The sequence below is a fragment of the Microcebus murinus genome, chromosome 18 (assembly GCF_040939455.1).
Source record: "Microcebus murinus isolate Inina chromosome 18, M.murinus_Inina_mat1.0, whole genome shotgun sequence".
In the NCBI taxonomy this organism is placed as follows: domain Eukaryota; kingdom Metazoa; phylum Chordata; class Mammalia; order Primates; family Cheirogaleidae; genus Microcebus; species Microcebus murinus.
In genome coordinates, this window is record NC_134121.1 from 28,735,920 (window position 1) to 28,753,611 (window position 17,692).

A 17,692-nucleotide genomic window follows, 5' to 3' on the forward strand; every position below is an offset into this window, starting at 1 on the left:
TCTTCAACTGTCAAGCACTCTTAGCAAAAATAAAAGGATATTTCACTTAATGAATGTCTTTGCTTAAGTGGTAAAAATATTAATTTTATTAGATATCAATCATGATATCTAATAAATTTTTAATAGTCTACGTGACTATTTTGGTATGCATTTCTATTGCATACCGAAGTACAATGGCTGTCTCAAGGAAAAGTACTTGTGCAACTTTCTGAGTTGCAAGCTGAACTAGTTGCTTTTTTCCTAGAACATCAATTTCAATGAAAGAATGAACTAAGAGACAAACTATGGTTATTCAGACTTGATTATTTAGCAGGCATTTTCTCAAAAATATTAATAAGTGAAGTCAGCCTGTCACTTCGAGGAAACAATGGACAGTATTTTTTTTATTGTCAGTGATAAAATTCAAACTTTGAAACAACAATCAAAATTTTGAAACCTTGCAACCAACATTGTGAACTTAAAGCTTCTGAATACTTAGACTTTTCTGATCTGTATAACTCAGTATCTTTCACATGAATTCCAATGCATGATGTCACAAAATCATGCATGAATAAAAGATCTATTCAAAGTGCAATATGGTCCAATGGATTTTAATTTAACAGAGAATATGAAAAGGTCATTGATAAGGTGTCAGATTCCACATTGCAACTAATCTTTCACTACTACTGGTCAAGTTGTAGTATCAAAGAAAAATATCCACAACTATCTGAAAGGTTTACATTAAAATATTCACTTTTCCTACTGGACTTTCTTCTTATGCTTCAACCAAGTCAACAAACAGAAAACAGGTCGAATGTGGAAGCAGATATAAGAATCCAGCAGATTCCTTTTAAGTACAAACTTGAAAGATATTTGTAAAAAACATAATACTATTCTTCTCATTCTCATTTTGTTTCGAAAAAGTTATTTTTCAAAAACTAGTTAACTAGGCCGGGCGCGGTGGCTCACGCCTGTAATCCTAGCACTCTGGGAGCCCGAGGCGGGCGGATTGCTCAAGGTCAGGAGTTCGAAACCAGCCTGAGCAAGAGTGAGACCCCATCTCTACTATAAATAGAAAGAAATTAACTGGCCAACTAGTATATATAGAAAAAAATTAGCTGGGCATGGTGGCGCATGCCTGTAGTCCCAGCTACTAGGGAGGCTGAGGCAGTAGGATTGCTTGAGCTCAGGAGTTTGAGGTTGCTGTGAGCTAGGCTGACTGCCACGGCACTCACTCTAGCCTGGGCAACAAAGCCAGACTGTCTCAAAAAAAAAAAAAAAGATCACTGAGTACCTTAAATTTTAAGAATGTAAAGAATCCTAAGACCAGAAAGTTGAGAACTGCTCTAGGTCATAGACAGAGGTAGCTTTCATATTCTGACTTTGATCTACAGCACACCAAAGCCAGGTAAAGAGAGAACCATCCAACATTGTTTTTATAAAACAAATACATGACATTAAAAATTCTGCCTTATGGCCAGGCGTGGTGACTCATGCCTATAATCCTAGCACTTTGGAAGGCCAAGGAAGGAGAATAACTTGAGGCCATGAGTTCAAGACTAGCCTGAGCAATGTTGTGAGACCCCATCTCTACAAAATAAATAAATAAATAAATAAACATTTAAAAAATGTTTTTAAAAATTAAAAACAACTCTGGGAGGCCAAGGCGGGCGGATTGCTCGAGGTCAGGAGTTCAAAACCAGCCTGAGCAAGAGCAAGACTCCGTCTCTACTATAAATAGAAAGAAATTAATTGGCCAGTTAATACATATATAGAAAAAATTAGCCGGGCATGGTGGCACATGCCTGTAGTCCCAGCTACTTGGGAGGCTGAGGCAGGAGGATTGCTTGAGCCCAGGAGTTTGAGGTTGCTGTGAGCTAGGCTGACGCCATGGCACTCACTCTAGCCTGGGCAACAAAGTGAGACTCTGTCTCAAAAAAAATAAATAAATAAAAAATAAAAACAAATAAATAAAAAATTTCTGGCCCAGGCAAGAGGATGGCTTAAGGCCAGGAATTCAAAACCAGCCAAAGCAAGAGCAGAGGAAGACCTGTCTCTACAAAAATAAAAAAATTAGCTGGGTGTGATGGTGCACACCTGTAGTCCCAGCTACTTGGGTTGCTGAGACAGGAGGATCACTTGAGCCCAGGAGTTGGAGGTTGCAGTGAACTATGATGATGCCACTGTACTCTATCCCAGCAAAAGAATGAGACCCTATCTCAAAAAGAAAAAAACATTCTGCCTTATATAGACTATAGTAGGATAGAAGCCAGTATACAAACTGCATGAGCTCACATCTGGAAAAACATAGTAAAAATGCCCAAATCTAGCAAAAGGCAATACAGTCAGCCCTTTTTATTTGTGGGTTTCAAATCCATAGATCCAACCAACCAAGGATCAAAAATATTTGGAAAAAAGTTGCATCTGTACTGAATACATACAGACTTTTTTCAACTTTTCCTCATTCCCTAAATACAGTGTAACTATTTACATAGCATTTACATTGTATACAGTATTACCAGTAATCTAGAGATGATGCAAAGCATATGGGAGGATGTTCATAGGTTATATGCAAATATTACGCCAATTTATATCAGAGACTTGAGCATCTGCAGATTTTGATACCTGTAGGAGGTCTTAGAACCAATCTCCCAGAGATAAAGAAGGAACAACTGTACTCCTATCTAAAAACAATACCTATACACTTATGAGTTGATACTAAGAAATACTACCTTCTCTTGGCTTACTTCCTTTTCATCTGCTGCTTGTAAAGGAGTAGGAATATCACACACACACTTATTTTTTCGTCTATTCTTCCGTTTTTGGCGTTTCTTTTCTTGCTTGAGTTCTCTTACTCGTTCCTCTTCTGAAAATTCTTCACAAAGTTGTTCCAGTCGGCTAATACCCTGTACTTTTTCCACAGTCATCTAATATAACAAAATTGAGAGTGAATATTGGGCAGAACTTCCTTTATTTTCAATGGAAATTCTCATTTGTTAAATTTAAATATCATACATACAGAACGAGTATTTCATGCTATAATTTTGTTAGATAGTTCCTATAAAGAATATTAAGTTTTAATATCTTAAATAATGACAGAGTTTTAAAAATATTTTTTAGGAAGTTTATATCCAACTAATCCCTATGGGAAAGGCATGTTTATTTACACACATTCTTAATCCAAACCAGCAAGATTCTAGTTTTAAATTTGAGAATTATAACACAGCAAAATTTCCCTTTCATCCATTTCTTCACATAATGAAAAGACTAATATTTAACCTGATAGGATGATCTAATCTCTGAAGGCACAAACATACAAGAAAAGGAATAAGATATCTGTTTGCCAAGAACTAGTACAAATCTCCTGACTCCTCAGAAGAGGGTGCTTAATGTTCATGAATGGGCTCTGGGAAGAAAGTTTATAGCTTTCATCCTATTCTCAAGAGGAACCAATATGACCCAATTAAAGGTTTACAACCATGTCCTCGTATATACAAAATGTTCACTAGCCAAATATTTGCTCTATAGAGCATAACTGAAGAAAAATTGTTACCGAATCACAAGCACTAAACCCAATACAAAGAGCCTTCCGTGTGCTTCTAAAAAGTAGATCTTACATCATGGCATTCAGACAAGTTATTTACTTTATACTATTAGACATCAGTAGGCAAACAGACTCATTAAAGCTTTCTAAATTTCGTTATGTTTTTGCTGCTTTTAACTTTTCACTAGTTATGTTTCATAGTAGCATCTTCTTAACCATCAACTTCAGGGAAAGTTGAAAAATCAAAGCTGGAAAAGTAACAGGATTAAAAAATAAAGAAAAATCCAAAATCTTCTAAATACCAATTCTCCAGAACCACTCCCACCCCAAAGCCATGAAACTGTATCCGTGGATCACAGCCTTCTGAGGTACTGGTGGCTTAATTAAGATTCAGTCCGATAATTTGACTAAGCAATCTTGGACAGCCCACCGTCCTTACCTCAAAACTCTTACGTAAAGCATCAACACCAAGATAGAAAAGCATCTGCCATGTCTGCTCTTCCGCCCGCAGTTTTTGCCAGATTCGATGCAGTCTTTCATAAAGATGAATCCCCAAGCAGGTCAGAACTTCTTCTTGAGCTATATCTATTGTCTTAGCATGCCTTTCTCTTCGCCTATAAAGGAGATTAAACGACACATTAATTCCTAATACCCTTAACTGAAACATTAAAAGATGGGTAACACATCTGCAAGTTCAGATTATAAACACAACAGGCCTACCTAATACTAACCTAATAAGACAGTTATACATTCACACTCAATTAACATATCTATAAATATACAAGTACACATGTATACAACCAATGAGAAATACAGATACAAGTAGAACTTAGTCCTAGTATCACTAAAAATAAGGTAATTCAGGAACTGGCTCTAAAAAGATGAGTTTAAGGTACTAGCTAGCTCATAGCAGGCATGACAGTTCCTTTCATCTTCCAATTACAACAAATTTTTTTTCATTTGTTTGGTTGGTTTGTTTTTGAGGGGGAATAGAGAAAAGCAATGCCAAAATGATTCAATCATGGGCAACAGCCCTCTAAGGCCAGTCTTTAGAAGAGTTCACACAACTTCAGTGATAAAAGAGGTCTTTGTTTCCTAAAATGCCGAACAGTAAGTAGTCACTCATATGAGGGTTGACACACTACACACCAAGGGAAATGGGTTTGATTTATTCTATGAACAACTTTTTCTAATTTTATTTTCACAAAAAAAAGGCCAAAGATGGCATTTTAGGTTCTTATATAATTTAATAATATAATATACACAGTTCATGAATTACACTAAATAAAGCATTTCTTAACCCCCTGTTGCAAAGATCTCACTTCCTATGCAAAAACCATCATTGTGCATAAAATTTAAACATGATAATGCATGGATGGAGGGAGAAAAATCCCTTGTAATCATTTTCAAATGAAAATGATAATCTATAATAATGAAAACCAAAAAAACCTGTCTCCCTTCAAGCAAGAAGGAGCAGAGGACTAAACCAAACACCAGAGAACAGTTTTTCCCCATTTTCACTCAATTAAGAAACGCATATTTTAACAAAAAGCAAAATCTTTACAGGCACACTTTAATTTACACAAATATCATATGTACCAGGCAGAAGGTGATGGAAATAAACTTTCAGTAATAAAATGAAGCAAAGCGCTAGATAGCCCATTCTAGCAAATTACATACTCATACCCTCCTGCGAACTCTGGCTCAGCACGACCCAAAAGATGTGCAATGAAGTCTGTTTCACAGCAAACATGTATGTGTCGTTCATGTGGACAGCACCTCAAGCCTTCGTAAAGTGCAGCACAGTAGCCCTTTTCTTTGCTGCAATCAAGTTCACCAATAAGGATATTGTATGCTCGGAGGACTTTATTTTTGCAATCAGTGCAAAACCTGTTGAAAAGAAAAACTTCAAAATTAAGAATTGGCTATGTAATTATTTCATGCTACATATAACAATGTACTAGACAATGGCACTCTCTCCTATCTAGAGTATTAACAAAGGGCTCCTGGCCAGGCATGGTGGCTCACACCTGAAATCCTAGCACTCTGGGAGGCCAAGGCGGGTGGATTGCTCGAGGTCAAGAGTTCGAAACCAGCCTGAGCAAGAGCGAGATCCCATCTCTACTATGAATAGAAAGAAATTAATTGGCCAACTAATATATATGGAAAAAATTAGCCGGGCATGGTGGCACATGCCTGTAGTCCCAGCTACTCGGGAGGCTAAGGCAGAAGGATCGCTTGAGCCCAGGAGTTTGAGGTTGCTGTGAGCTAGGCTGACGCCACGGCACTCACTCTAGCCTGGGCAACAGAGTGAGACTCTGTCTCAAAAAAACAAAAACAAAAACAAAGGGCTTCATATACACATTTGAAACATACTTGTGTAAGGTAAATGCAAATTTAGGGATTACAAGAATATAGCTAGGTCTCCATTTGCAAAAGATTTTTAAATTAGAGAAGCACATGGCCTAAAAGAACAAGGTAGATAAATATTATTTCATTAACTATATGCCCAGAAAATACTGGTTACCAAGGACAACCGCATCCCCACTTCAAGAGCTATTTGTACAGGTCAGAAATAAAGGAAGAGAGGCAACAAACCAATGACTCTTAGCTAAGTTACTTCTCCTTCCAGCCTCTGAAAGCAGATGGCATCCTCAGCCAGTAAACCTTGATTCAAATTTTTACTACAGCATTTAATACATCACAAGCTATGCATTTTGAGGTGGAGAAAGGAATGGGAAAGTAGCACATGTATTTTTTAATTTCCTCATAATTTCCAAAATGTCAAATTCTTTCTTCTGAAAAAGGCATACTTCTCAATACTGTTTTAAGACTGTATATAGAAATATGAATTAAACTTAAGCGTATACAATGGCAAAAGTATAGAAGAGCTTGTGAATGTGGAGGAGGAACAAATTTTCTTTTAGGAATCAAATATTAATCAACGAGAAACAAAAAAGAATAGAGCCTGGTTTCTTTGGATTCCTGAAAAATGGAAGAACCTAGTCTGGTCAAAAAGCCAGGCTCCCAAAAATAGTAACTGACTGTGATCAATTATGGTGGAACGAGGAAATTTTGATTTAAATTTACCTCCCAAGTGAGCTCATCTACTTCCATGTTGGCATTAACCAACATGTCTGTAAAGATGACCTGTGACTCTCATGGCTCTGTTCAAGTCTCTGCTATTGCCTGAGGACCAAACCCATCCTGAAAAATGGTGAGACATCACAGATGTCCAATAGGCAACACCTTAAACTCAATGTCCAATGGCAACACTATTCTCTTCCCATTCCCTGGTAAGAACATCACCATTCACAAAGTCACCCAGGCTGGAAACCTCAATTAATTCCAACTTCTGCCTAGGTCCCCCTACTAAGGTAGAGCCAACTGGTATCAATTCTTTCTTATCTCTCTTGTAGGTCCCTTCTTTTCAATTCCTTCTGCCCTGGTTTAAGTTGCCTAGACTATTTTTAAAGAAGCTTCTTAACTGTCTTTCCTGTCTCAACTCTTCCTAACAGTAATGCATCTCTCACATCAAAATAATTTTTCTAAAACCTATCTGATTCTCTCTCTCTCAGCTTAAAAACCTTCCTCTTCATTTCTATTACTGGTTTTACACATCTTACTATAGTATTTACCCTTATACTGCCATGCATTAGTTTGATGCACATATGTCTTTCTGACCCAATAGTAGGTAATTCTATTTCTTTCTTTCTTTTTTTTTTTTTTGAGACAGAGTCTCACTCTGTTGCCCAGGCTAGAGTGAGTGCCATGGCATCAGCCTATCTCACAGCAACCTCAAACTCCTGGACTCAAGCAATCCTGCTACCTCAGCCTCCCAAGTAGCTGGGACTACAGGCATGTGCCACCATGATCAACTGATTTTTCCTCTATATATTAGTTGGCCAATTAATTTCTTTCTATTCATAGTAGAGACAGGGATCTTGCTCTTGCTCAGGCTGGTTTCGAACTCCTGACCTTGAGCAATCCGCCCGCCTCAGCCTCCCAGAGTGCTAGGATTACAGGTGTAAGCCACTGCGCCCGGCCAGTAATTCTATTTCTTGAAATGACTATGTTAAATTCAAGGCTCTAAGCCCACTTGGTAAATAATGCTGACAAGTAATGTTAAATCATTATGTTTTACTATTGCTTTAAAAATGGACACTATAATATACAAAAATTAACCAAAACGAATTAAAGACCTAAATATTAACACCTGAAAACTATAAAACTCCAGGAAAAATTGGGGAAAACTTCATGACATTGGACTGAGCAATGATTTCTTGGATATGGCACCAAAAGCACATGTAGCAAAAGCAAAAATAGACAAATGGGACTATAGTAATGCATCACTTAACAATGGGTTATGGGCCAGACACAGTGGCTCATGCCTGTAATCCTAACACTCTGGGAGGCCGAGGTGGGAGGATCGCTCAAGATCAGGAGTTAGAAACCAACCTGAGCAAGAGCAAGACCCCATCTCTACTAAAAATAGAAAGAAATTAATTGGCCAACTAAAAATATTTAGAAAAAATTAGCCGGGCATGGTGGCGCATGCCTATAGTCCCAGCTACTTGGGAGGCTGAGGCAGTAGGATTGCTTGGCCCCAGGAGTTTGAGGTTGCTGTGAGCTAGGCTGACCCCACGGCACTCACTCTAGCCTGGGCAACAAAGTGAGACTCTGTCTCAAACAACAACAACAACAACAACAAAAAAAACAACAATGGGGTATATTTTGAGAAATACATTGTTAGGCAGGCGATTTTGTTGCTATGAGAACATCATAGCATGCATTTACATAAAGCTAGATGGTATATATATATTTATTTATATAGCAATAATCAAATGTCCCAGAACCATTACTGAATAGCAGTCATTTCCCCTACTTGATCTGCAATGCCAACATCAAGTGTCACATATCAGGTTTCTATATTCAGTATGCTCCATTATAATCTTATGGGACCACTGTCACATATGTGGTCTGTCGTTGACCAAAATGTCATATATGGCACGTGACTATACAACAGACTTAAAATTTCTGCGCAGCAAAGGAAACAGTCAAGAGAATGAAAAGACAACCAACAGAACGGGAGGAAATATTTGCAAACTATATATTGGATAAAGGGGGGTTAATATTCAGAATATAAAGAACTCCTATGATTCAGTAACAAAAAAAAACCCCAAATAACCTGATTGAAAAATGGGCAAAGCACTTGAACAGATATTTCTCAAAAGATGATATACAAATAGGCAACAAGAATATGAAAAGATGTTCAATATTCCTAATCATTGGGGAAATGCAAATCAAAGGCACAATGAGACATTACCTCACACCCATTAGGACATCCACTATCAATAAAACAGAAAATAACAAGCTGTAGAGAAATTAGAATCCTCACATACTATTCGTGGGAATGTAATATGGTATAGTCATTATGAAAACCAATATGGAGGTTTCTCAAAATAAAAATAAAACTACATGAAATAAAACATATCTAAAAGAATTGAAAACAGGATCTTTAAGAGATATTTGCATACCCATGTTCATAGCAGCACTATACACAATAGCCAAGATGTGAAAACAACCTACATGACTATCAACAGATGAATGGATAAAGAAAATGTGGCATACATATATAATGTGACTTTATTCAGCTTTAAAAAAGGGAAATTCTCTCATATGCCACAACATGGATGAATCTTGAGGACATTATGCTAAGTGAGATAAGCCAATCACAAAAATCCAAATATTGCATGACTCCACTTATATGAGGTATCTAAAATAATCAAACTCATAGAACAGAAAGTAGAATGGCGGCTGCCAGTGGGTGGGGGAAGGAAGAAACGAGTTACTGTTCAACGGGTATAGTTTTAATCATGCAAGATGAAAAAGTTCTAGAGATCTGTTGTACAACAATATGTGTTAACAATATGGTAACGTACACCTAAAAACTGTTTAGAGGATAAATTTACATTTTGTGTTCTTTTATCACAATTTTAAAAAAAGGAAAGGGCCAGGCGCAGTGGCTCAAGCCTGTAATCTTTTTTATTTTTTTTTTTATTTTATTTTTTTTTTTGAGACAGAGTCTCGCTTTGTTGCCCAGGCTAGAGTGAGTGCCGTGGCGTCCTAGCTCACAGCAACCTCAAACTCCTGGGCTCGAGTGATCCTTCTGCCTCAGCCTCCCGGGTAGCTGGGACTACAGGCATGCGCCACCATGCCCGGCTAATTTTTTATATATATATCAGTTGGCCAATTAATTTCTTTCTATTTATAGTAGAGACGGGGTCTCGCTCTTGCTCAGGCTGGTTTTGAACTCCTGACCTTGAGCAATCCGCCCGCCTCGGCCTCCCAAGAGCTAGGATTACAGGCGTGAGCCACAGCGCCCGGCCATCAAGCCTGTAATCTTAACATTTTGGAAGGATGAGGCAGGAGCTTGAGGTCAAAAGTTCAAAAGTGAGACCCAAGTCTCCACAAAAAATAGAAAAATTAGCAGGGTGAGGTGGTGTACACCTGTAGTCCCAGCTACTCAGGAGGCTGAGGCAGGAGGATCACTTGAGCCCAGGAGTTGGAGGTTACAGTGAGCTATGATGACATCACTGCACTCTAGCCTGGGCAATAGGGAGAGAGCTTGTCTTAAAACAAACAAAAGAAAAGTCTTCCCTTAAGGAAGGAAAAATGGACACAGAAATACCAACAAATACTTCCATATTTTCAGGCAATAAATGGTCTGAAAACATAGGCATCAGTGAACAGCAAGTTAAAAATATTATATGAAAGCCATAAAAATGAAAGCAATCTTTATCATTTGCAAAAGTAACATTGCCCATGAATTTAAAAAAACTTTCAAGGCAGAGGTTTCACAGTCTTCTAACACCTCATTTCTAATGATGTTCTACCTTAATACTTAACTGGCTAAGAAGTGTTTTCAAATCTTTATTATAAAGTGCTAAAAAAAAAAAAAAAAGTAGATACTTCCAAAAAGGCACATTAGTTAAATGTTTATGAATTATTTTCAACTGACTATCCCTCAAACACTCAAACACTCAAATTGTACCTAAAATAAGAACGTAAAACACAGGAATGATAAGGACTTGCAAATATGGCATGTAAACGTTCTCTAATGTGCCAGATACTGCTCTAAGACTTACCATGTATCATCAACCCTCACAACAAATTTACTGCTATAATAAATCCTATAAGATCAGTACTATCATTATTTTTTCTTAAAGAAGAGAAAAACTGAGGCAGAGAAAAAGTAACTTATACAAAGTTATAATCAGCAGAATAATCACATTCAATGCCATCTCCCTTAATTACTTTGTTAACCATACTTTCTTTCTAACCTTAAGACATTTATAAAATGGACTCTACCTTCTTAAAAATATAAAACATTGCCCCAAACACAGGAAATATCTACAACCATTATAGGAAACCACAAAACATTAGCTCTGATAACTAGTAATTTATCACCCAAAAGGACTATCTTTTGGGTGGACCAATTCGTATTTAAGAAGGAAAGATATGTATTTTACATCTATAGAGTCCCTTCAAAACTCTAAATAACGGATGTATTTCCTACTCTCTTGGATATAAGCAACCAAAAAAAGCAAGTAAAAAAAAAAAGTGTGTAACTGAAAAAAAACACCTAAATAAACTTTGTATGTAGGTTAAGACACTACATTACTGTCACATCAAATAAACACCAATCTTGATAACACCATTTTCTTTTAATCATTCACCTATGTTTACAAGTGCCCCCAAAGTAACAGTGTATATCTGTTCCAAGGTCAAAGAACAACCACAAACCCAACATGTGACAAATTTAAACAGAACTACCCCCAAGAACACCATCTCTAGATGGCTCCCTTACCAGTGTCCTTTCCTACTGTACTCTCCCCCTCCCTATGAATTTCCAAATGTTAATGACACTTAGAAAATACCTTTGTAAAAGTAGTATTCTAAAAAGAAAAATCTGAAGTTACTTTTTTTTTTTTGAGACAGAGTCTCGCTTTGTTGCCCAGGCTAGAGTGAGTGCCGTGGCGTCCTAGCTCACAGCAACCTCAATCTCCTGGGCTCAAGTAATCCTACTACCTCAGACTCCCGAGTAGCTGGGACTACAGCCATGTGCCACCATGCCCAGCTAATTTTTTTCTATATATATCTTAGTTGGCCAATTAATTTCTTTCTATTTATAGTAGAGATGGGGTCTCGCTCTTGCTCAGGCTGGTTTCGAACTCCTGACCTCAAGCAATCTGCCCGCCTCGGCCTCCCAGAATGCTAGGATTACAGGCGTGAGCCACCTTGCCCGGCCTGAAGTTACTTTTTTTTTTTTTTTTTTGAGACAGAGTCTCACTTTGTTGCCCAGGCTAGAGTGAGTGCCGTGGCATCAGCCTAGCTCACAGCAACCTCAAACTCCTGGGCTCAGCGATCCTTCTGCCTCAGCCTCCCGAGTAGCTGGGACTACAGGCACGCGCCACCATGCCCGGCTAATTTTTTGTATATATATTTTTAGTTGGCCAATTAATTTCTTTCTATTTTTGGTAGAGACAGGGTCTCGCTCAGGCTGGTTTCGAACTCCTGACCTTGAGCAATCCGCCCGCCTCAGCCTCCCAAAGTGCTAGGATTACAGGCGTGAGCCACCACGCCCGGCCTCTGAAGTTACTTTTATAGCAATGAAGCACACAAATCCCAACTCTGTTTTTAGGTCCAGACAAACAATTATAGAAGAAATACTCCAAAAATATTAAGTGAAAAGTTGCTAATTTAACTTTAGTTTTGAAAATGCCATCATAAAATGATTCTATCATAAAATCAAAGAGTACCAGAGTTTCCAAAGTGATCAAGTACACTTTATCCAATTTATTTTATTTGTGTTTCTTGAAAAGCTTGTCTGGAACCAACAAGTAAAAATTACAAAAAAAGGAAATGCTGGCTCAACACAAGAAGACTAACACTGAGAGTCATCCCACAAAGGAATTGCCTACCCTGACATTAAGCTCTGCCCAGTGCCAGGTATTAACAGGAAGGTTGGAATACTATAATACAAAGGAGGTCAGTGACAGGCCACTCTACATGACTGACAGCTAAGGCACCATCCCCACGACATTGTAATGACCATTAGGCTTACCTGTGTTTTCGCAGATATGTTTCTAGTGTTTCTAAAAGACAACTAGAGTCAATTAAAACTACTTCATCCCTGCATTCCTGGGACATTAGTTCCCATACATCCATCCAACAACCTCTGCAGAAAGAACAAATAGTAGTGAAAAGGAGGAATATGTTAAGGGTAAAACGTTAAAAAAAAAAGGCGGAGTAAAGGATTGCTTGATTTTACCTGGCTGTTCCCTGGAAAGGTCCATAATGGAAAATGATCCTACACTTGCTGTCCTTCCTGTGGTCTTCACTACTTCTCTTATCTGTACTTAACTTCTCTGAACTGACACTGCTACTGCTCCCTTCACTGTAGTACAGTATAGTACAAAGCTTAGTGACACTGAGATAATCTGAAGTAATAATTTCTATAATCTAAATTAAAATCATAAACTCTTTAATAATTAAGATATTAGTATGGTAAGTTTATAAATCTATAGATAATGGTTACATACTCATTTTAACCACATTAAAATGTTACTTAAACATGTGCTCACATCTTTACATAGAAATTTCTGTTTGTCTATCAAGTTTATCTCATACAATTTAACAATATTTACAGTTATCAAGACAGCAAATGGTTAATATACTAAGCATTTTATGAGCAAATATATTTGGAATGTTCTAAAGTCAAAAGGACTGAAAAAAACTATAAAATACTTTTACCTATAAACATGAATCATTCTTCCACAAATTAAAAATTCTAATAAGTTTTAATTTTTTTTAAAAAATCACTCCCTTTTATAGCTAGTCCATGGCAATGAAACTTTTATCTACCTTCCAATTACAAGTAACTGGGAAAGTCAGAGATTAATCTAATTATAGTAAATAAGTTTTTGCATTTACTAAAATAAGAAAACACAAAGATGAACACTTTACACAGCCTAAATTAATAGTAAGTACTATATAAGTAATTTTTTAAAAACTTACTAAAAACTTCCCAGACTCTCCCTCCCCCACAGGTTTCAATGTGGCGCTGGTCATGCATTTTGCTTTGTTGCAGATGTGCATTCCAAGCGAAATGTGTGTCTATATTCCATTCAATGACAGTCTTCTTGATTTTTTCACGATTCTGAACAACTGGCTCCTGCCTGTTCTTCTGCAGGTCTCACTACAGTCCTAGGAATTCATTACACCTTGGATGCTTGAGATGGAAAAACCTTGCCTCTTTACTTAACCTACTCCATATAGCTAAATATGTAATTCTCAACCCTCTGCCCAAAATATAATGTCATACATATAATTCAGCTCCATATTCCCTCTCACAAGGGCTCAGGCCAAGGATTAGCTCCCCTTATTTCCGACAATAAAACCTCAATTCCTGCTCTACCTTCCATGTTACATCCTTCTATTCCCAACTCCCATATTTCCTTTTTTCCTAATTATGCTTATGTGATCCATAATCTTCTAGAATTGAAAAACTCTCAAGCTCAAGTTCTCATAATTGATGAAAAGGTTCATAAAAAGAAATGAGAGCTGAGGAATGATTATTATATCATGAGAATGTGAAAGCATTATTCTAAAAAAAGCTTTGCAAAAATAATTCTATAGCTCTAATTAGGATTTTATCTATAATCTCTCTTGACCTCATGCCTTCATATTATTCTCAAGGTCAAGCTTTCTGAAAAAGCAGTCTTTCTGCTTCCTTCTTCTACTCCAGTACTTTCCATTCACAGTTTAGTCCATTACAAGGTTACACTGCATTCATTTTTCTATCCATTGTGATCTAGATTCTACTTCCACTCAACCACTAGCTCAGCTCATCAAGATCACCAATTAGCTCAGTGTTGCTAAATCCAGTGTCCACATTTGGGGTCTTCACTGACTTGGCAGCATTCAACACAGCTGATCGGACCTCCTTGAAAAACTTTTACCCCAGTTTCCTCCTACCTATCTGGCCACTTTCTCCAGTTTCTTTTTTCCCACCATTAAATTAAATTCCTCTGCATTATTCTCTCTTACTCTACTTTTTCCCCTTTAGGTTATCTTAAATATCACCTCTAATGATGACACTCATTAGAGAATGAATATCACTAGATATTCATTCCAGCCTAGGAATTCAGCCTACGATTCCAGCCTAGACCTTTCTTTAAAATCTCATACTTACTCCCAGACAGAAAATAACCTGGGTTTACTTTCATGTATATGAGAACATTCCCAGAAAGGCTGATCTGGATCACTGCTATTTATTAGGCTGAAACCTAATCAATTGTATTATACTTTCTCTGGACAAAATCTAAACAAAAAAACAGGTGGGCAGGAGGAAGAGTAGAAATGTATAAAATGGAGAGTCATAGTAGCATACAATGGTGGTGACCATCCAATGTGGAGGAGAGGGAGTCTTGGCCTGCTATCCATACAGCATGTGGGAATAACTGAAACTATCTTTTTCCACAGATGTAGCCAATCGAAAAAAAAAGTAAAAAAAAAAAAAAAAAAGAAAAAAAAGAAAAATATGAAACTATCTTAGTCAAGGAACACTGCTTAAGATCAACTAAGTCCGTTCATACTGATTCCATACTCAGCAGACAGCCTTCTAAACCGTTTGACTTCCCATATAGTGGGACTATAGCTGGAGGGGGATGTGAAGTCTGTGGAGGTTTGGTTTTTGTTTCTAAGCTGAAAGACAGGAAAACATAGCTATATGTCAATTTAATAAAAGTAAGTAACAGGTGAAGCAAAGTCACTGAAAACAAAAGAGAAGAGGAAATCCTGAGCAGAAGTGTAGGACTGGTCTTTGAAGGAAGGCAGCAATAAGCACAGATGTGTAAGATGTTGGAGTACCTGCTGCTTTTTAATTCCTCAATAAAAAATATGCATAACAAAAAAAAGAACCAGAAGACAGGCTTTTTACTATAGCACACTACTCTGTGCCTTCAGCCAATAGGTCATTCTCAAATGAGACAATCAGACTGAATTCTGCATTTACAGAGTCAGATATTCTCTAAAGATATTGATAAATCAAGTATGTTAAACAACTATCCTAGGGGAAGGAAATAACATTGCACTTTATAAGCACTGTATTGTAAGTGGAAAATGCAATGTCTTAAATAAAACTGTATGTAAAATTGGCATCATAAAAAAAATAATTATCCTTAGAAAACTAGGTTATGTAGAGCTTTAATGGGTTCAGAGTACTCCCACATTTAGATATCATGTAACCTGTGGTTCTTGTTTGGATCCTAATTCATACAAACCAATATTTAAAAAAACTGTTAGAAGCAATAGGATAAATCTGAATATTAACTAGGTATTAGATTATTATAGTTAATTTTGTTAGGTATTATAATGACACTGTGGTTATGAAAGAAAATGTCCATATATTTAGAGATGCATGTGGAAGTATGTAGAATTACATGAAGCCTAGAACTTGCTTTAAAATACTTTAGCAAAGAAAAAGGTAGATAAATGAACAAATGTGGCAAATTTTGATAACTGCTGAATCTGAGTGAAAATTCATGGCACGGGGGTGGTCTTTGTATAGTCTTTCCATGTCTCTGTGTTTGACAGTTTTCAAATAAAAATTTTAAGATATATTCTGTTCCTCAAAATAGAAAAAAACCTTGATAGATTATTAACAAACCATTCCCTGGTCATCTAGATCTTTATATCAGGGAGGAAGATGGCTATACAACACTGGTGTCAATGATACTAATGAGATATTAAAAAATTAACTTTTAAAATTAATTCAGAAGTATCATTTGGAACCCCATTCTCTCCAAAACGGAAGAGATTTCTTAGAAACTCCCTTCGAATTCCATGGCTTCTCCCTACCATCCCCAACCCCAAGCAATTTTGTAGGGTACAACTGTGGTACTGTACTGGGAGATGGGAGGAAAAGCAGCCTTGGACACTGTAGCATCTAACCAAGAAGAAAACTACAAATTAGTTACATAACTACATATTGCCATAACTGATTCAAGACCACTTTTATTTATTCCTTGATAAATTATTAGGGAAACCTAGAGATAAGAAAAATAATTTATACATTATGATTATATAGATCAAAGAATTATATCACTACTTTGAAAAACTTATTATTATGTACATACATTTCCACAAAGATCTCAACTTCCTTGTTCTAAAACATATTTAATATAAGTAAAAAACTATTTTAAAAAAAGCAAATCTTTGAGACCTTATATACTCTCAATTCAAAAAGCTCTACAGAACCAGGGGACATACATATTTTGATCTATGTCATAGAGTACAACCAATTAATGAATTAAAACTAGCAGTGTGTTTCTTCTTTCTTTACTAAATATGATCAACTTTTATAATCTTAACAATGACAAAGCACCTTGGTATTCAATTCTACTTACCCCAAAGGTTTTGGCTTGTGTGTATCTAAGGAGTGCAACTGACATCTCTTGTTCTTCTTACTTTTTGGAATAGCATCTATCATGTCATTTAGTTTGGACCTAATTAAAAACAAACCATTAAGGATTTAAGTAATATTCATTTTCCTTTCAAATTTTAAAATCTTTATTCACTGCCTTTTAGAGAGAAGTGTATTTAGAGTATTATAGATACAACACCTACCTTAAAAATTTTTCAACAAATTTTAACCCAGAAAGGTCTATCTTCCCTCTCCATCCTTAGCCTATCAAAATGTTGAAAGAGACCTACTCTATTTAACATACTCTTTCCTCAAGACTGCATCTGTCTCACTCATCCCTGTATCCCCACATCTAGCAGCGTGCCCATATTCTATAACTGACTGCTACCTGATTCTCAGCCATCTTCCATTGTACAAACATTATATAAATATGTAAGGCATGAGGGGTTGAGGCAAGAAGATCACTTGAGCCCAGGAGTTCAAGGCCAGCCTGCATAACATAGAGAGATCTTGTCTCTTAATAACACACACACAAGCCAGGCATGGTGGCTCACATCTGTAATCCTATCTCTCTGGGAGGCTGAGGCAAGAGGATTGCTTGAGCTCAGGAGTTCAAGACCAGCCTGAGCAACAGCAAGATCCCATTTCTACTAAAAATAGAAAAATCAGTTGGGTGTCAT

General features: G+C 36.8%; 2 protein-coding genes across 7 annotated transcripts in view; one reads left to right on the forward strand and one right to left on the reverse strand.

Annotated features, from left to right (window-relative positions):
* The window catches only part of CA4 (carbonic anhydrase 4), a 179,097-nt gene that overhangs the window by 35,630 nt on the left and 125,775 nt on the right, over positions 1-17,692 (forward strand). The window lies entirely within an intron of this gene.
* Positions 1-17,692, reverse strand: part of GGNBP2 (gametogenetin binding protein 2) — a 35,399-nt gene that overhangs the window by 4,553 nt on the left and 13,154 nt on the right. For 2 of the 6 annotated variants that reach the window (XM_075994395.1, XM_012779157.2), the window contains exons 5-10: positions 16,996-17,094; positions 12,858-12,983; positions 12,651-12,764; positions 5,204-5,413; positions 3,963-4,137; positions 2,712-2,906 (exon numbers count right to left, since the gene is read on the reverse strand). In XM_075994395.1, the coding sequence (XP_075850510.1) occupies positions 2,712-2,906; positions 3,963-4,137; positions 5,204-5,413; positions 12,651-12,764; positions 12,858-12,983; positions 16,996-17,094 (919 nt within the window). The remainder of the gene's footprint in view (positions 1-2,711; positions 2,907-3,962; positions 4,138-5,203; positions 5,414-12,650; positions 12,765-12,857; positions 12,984-16,995; positions 17,095-17,692) is intronic. The other 4 variants (XM_012779228.2, XM_012779302.2, XM_012779522.2 and 1 more) reach the window with 4 other exon arrangements.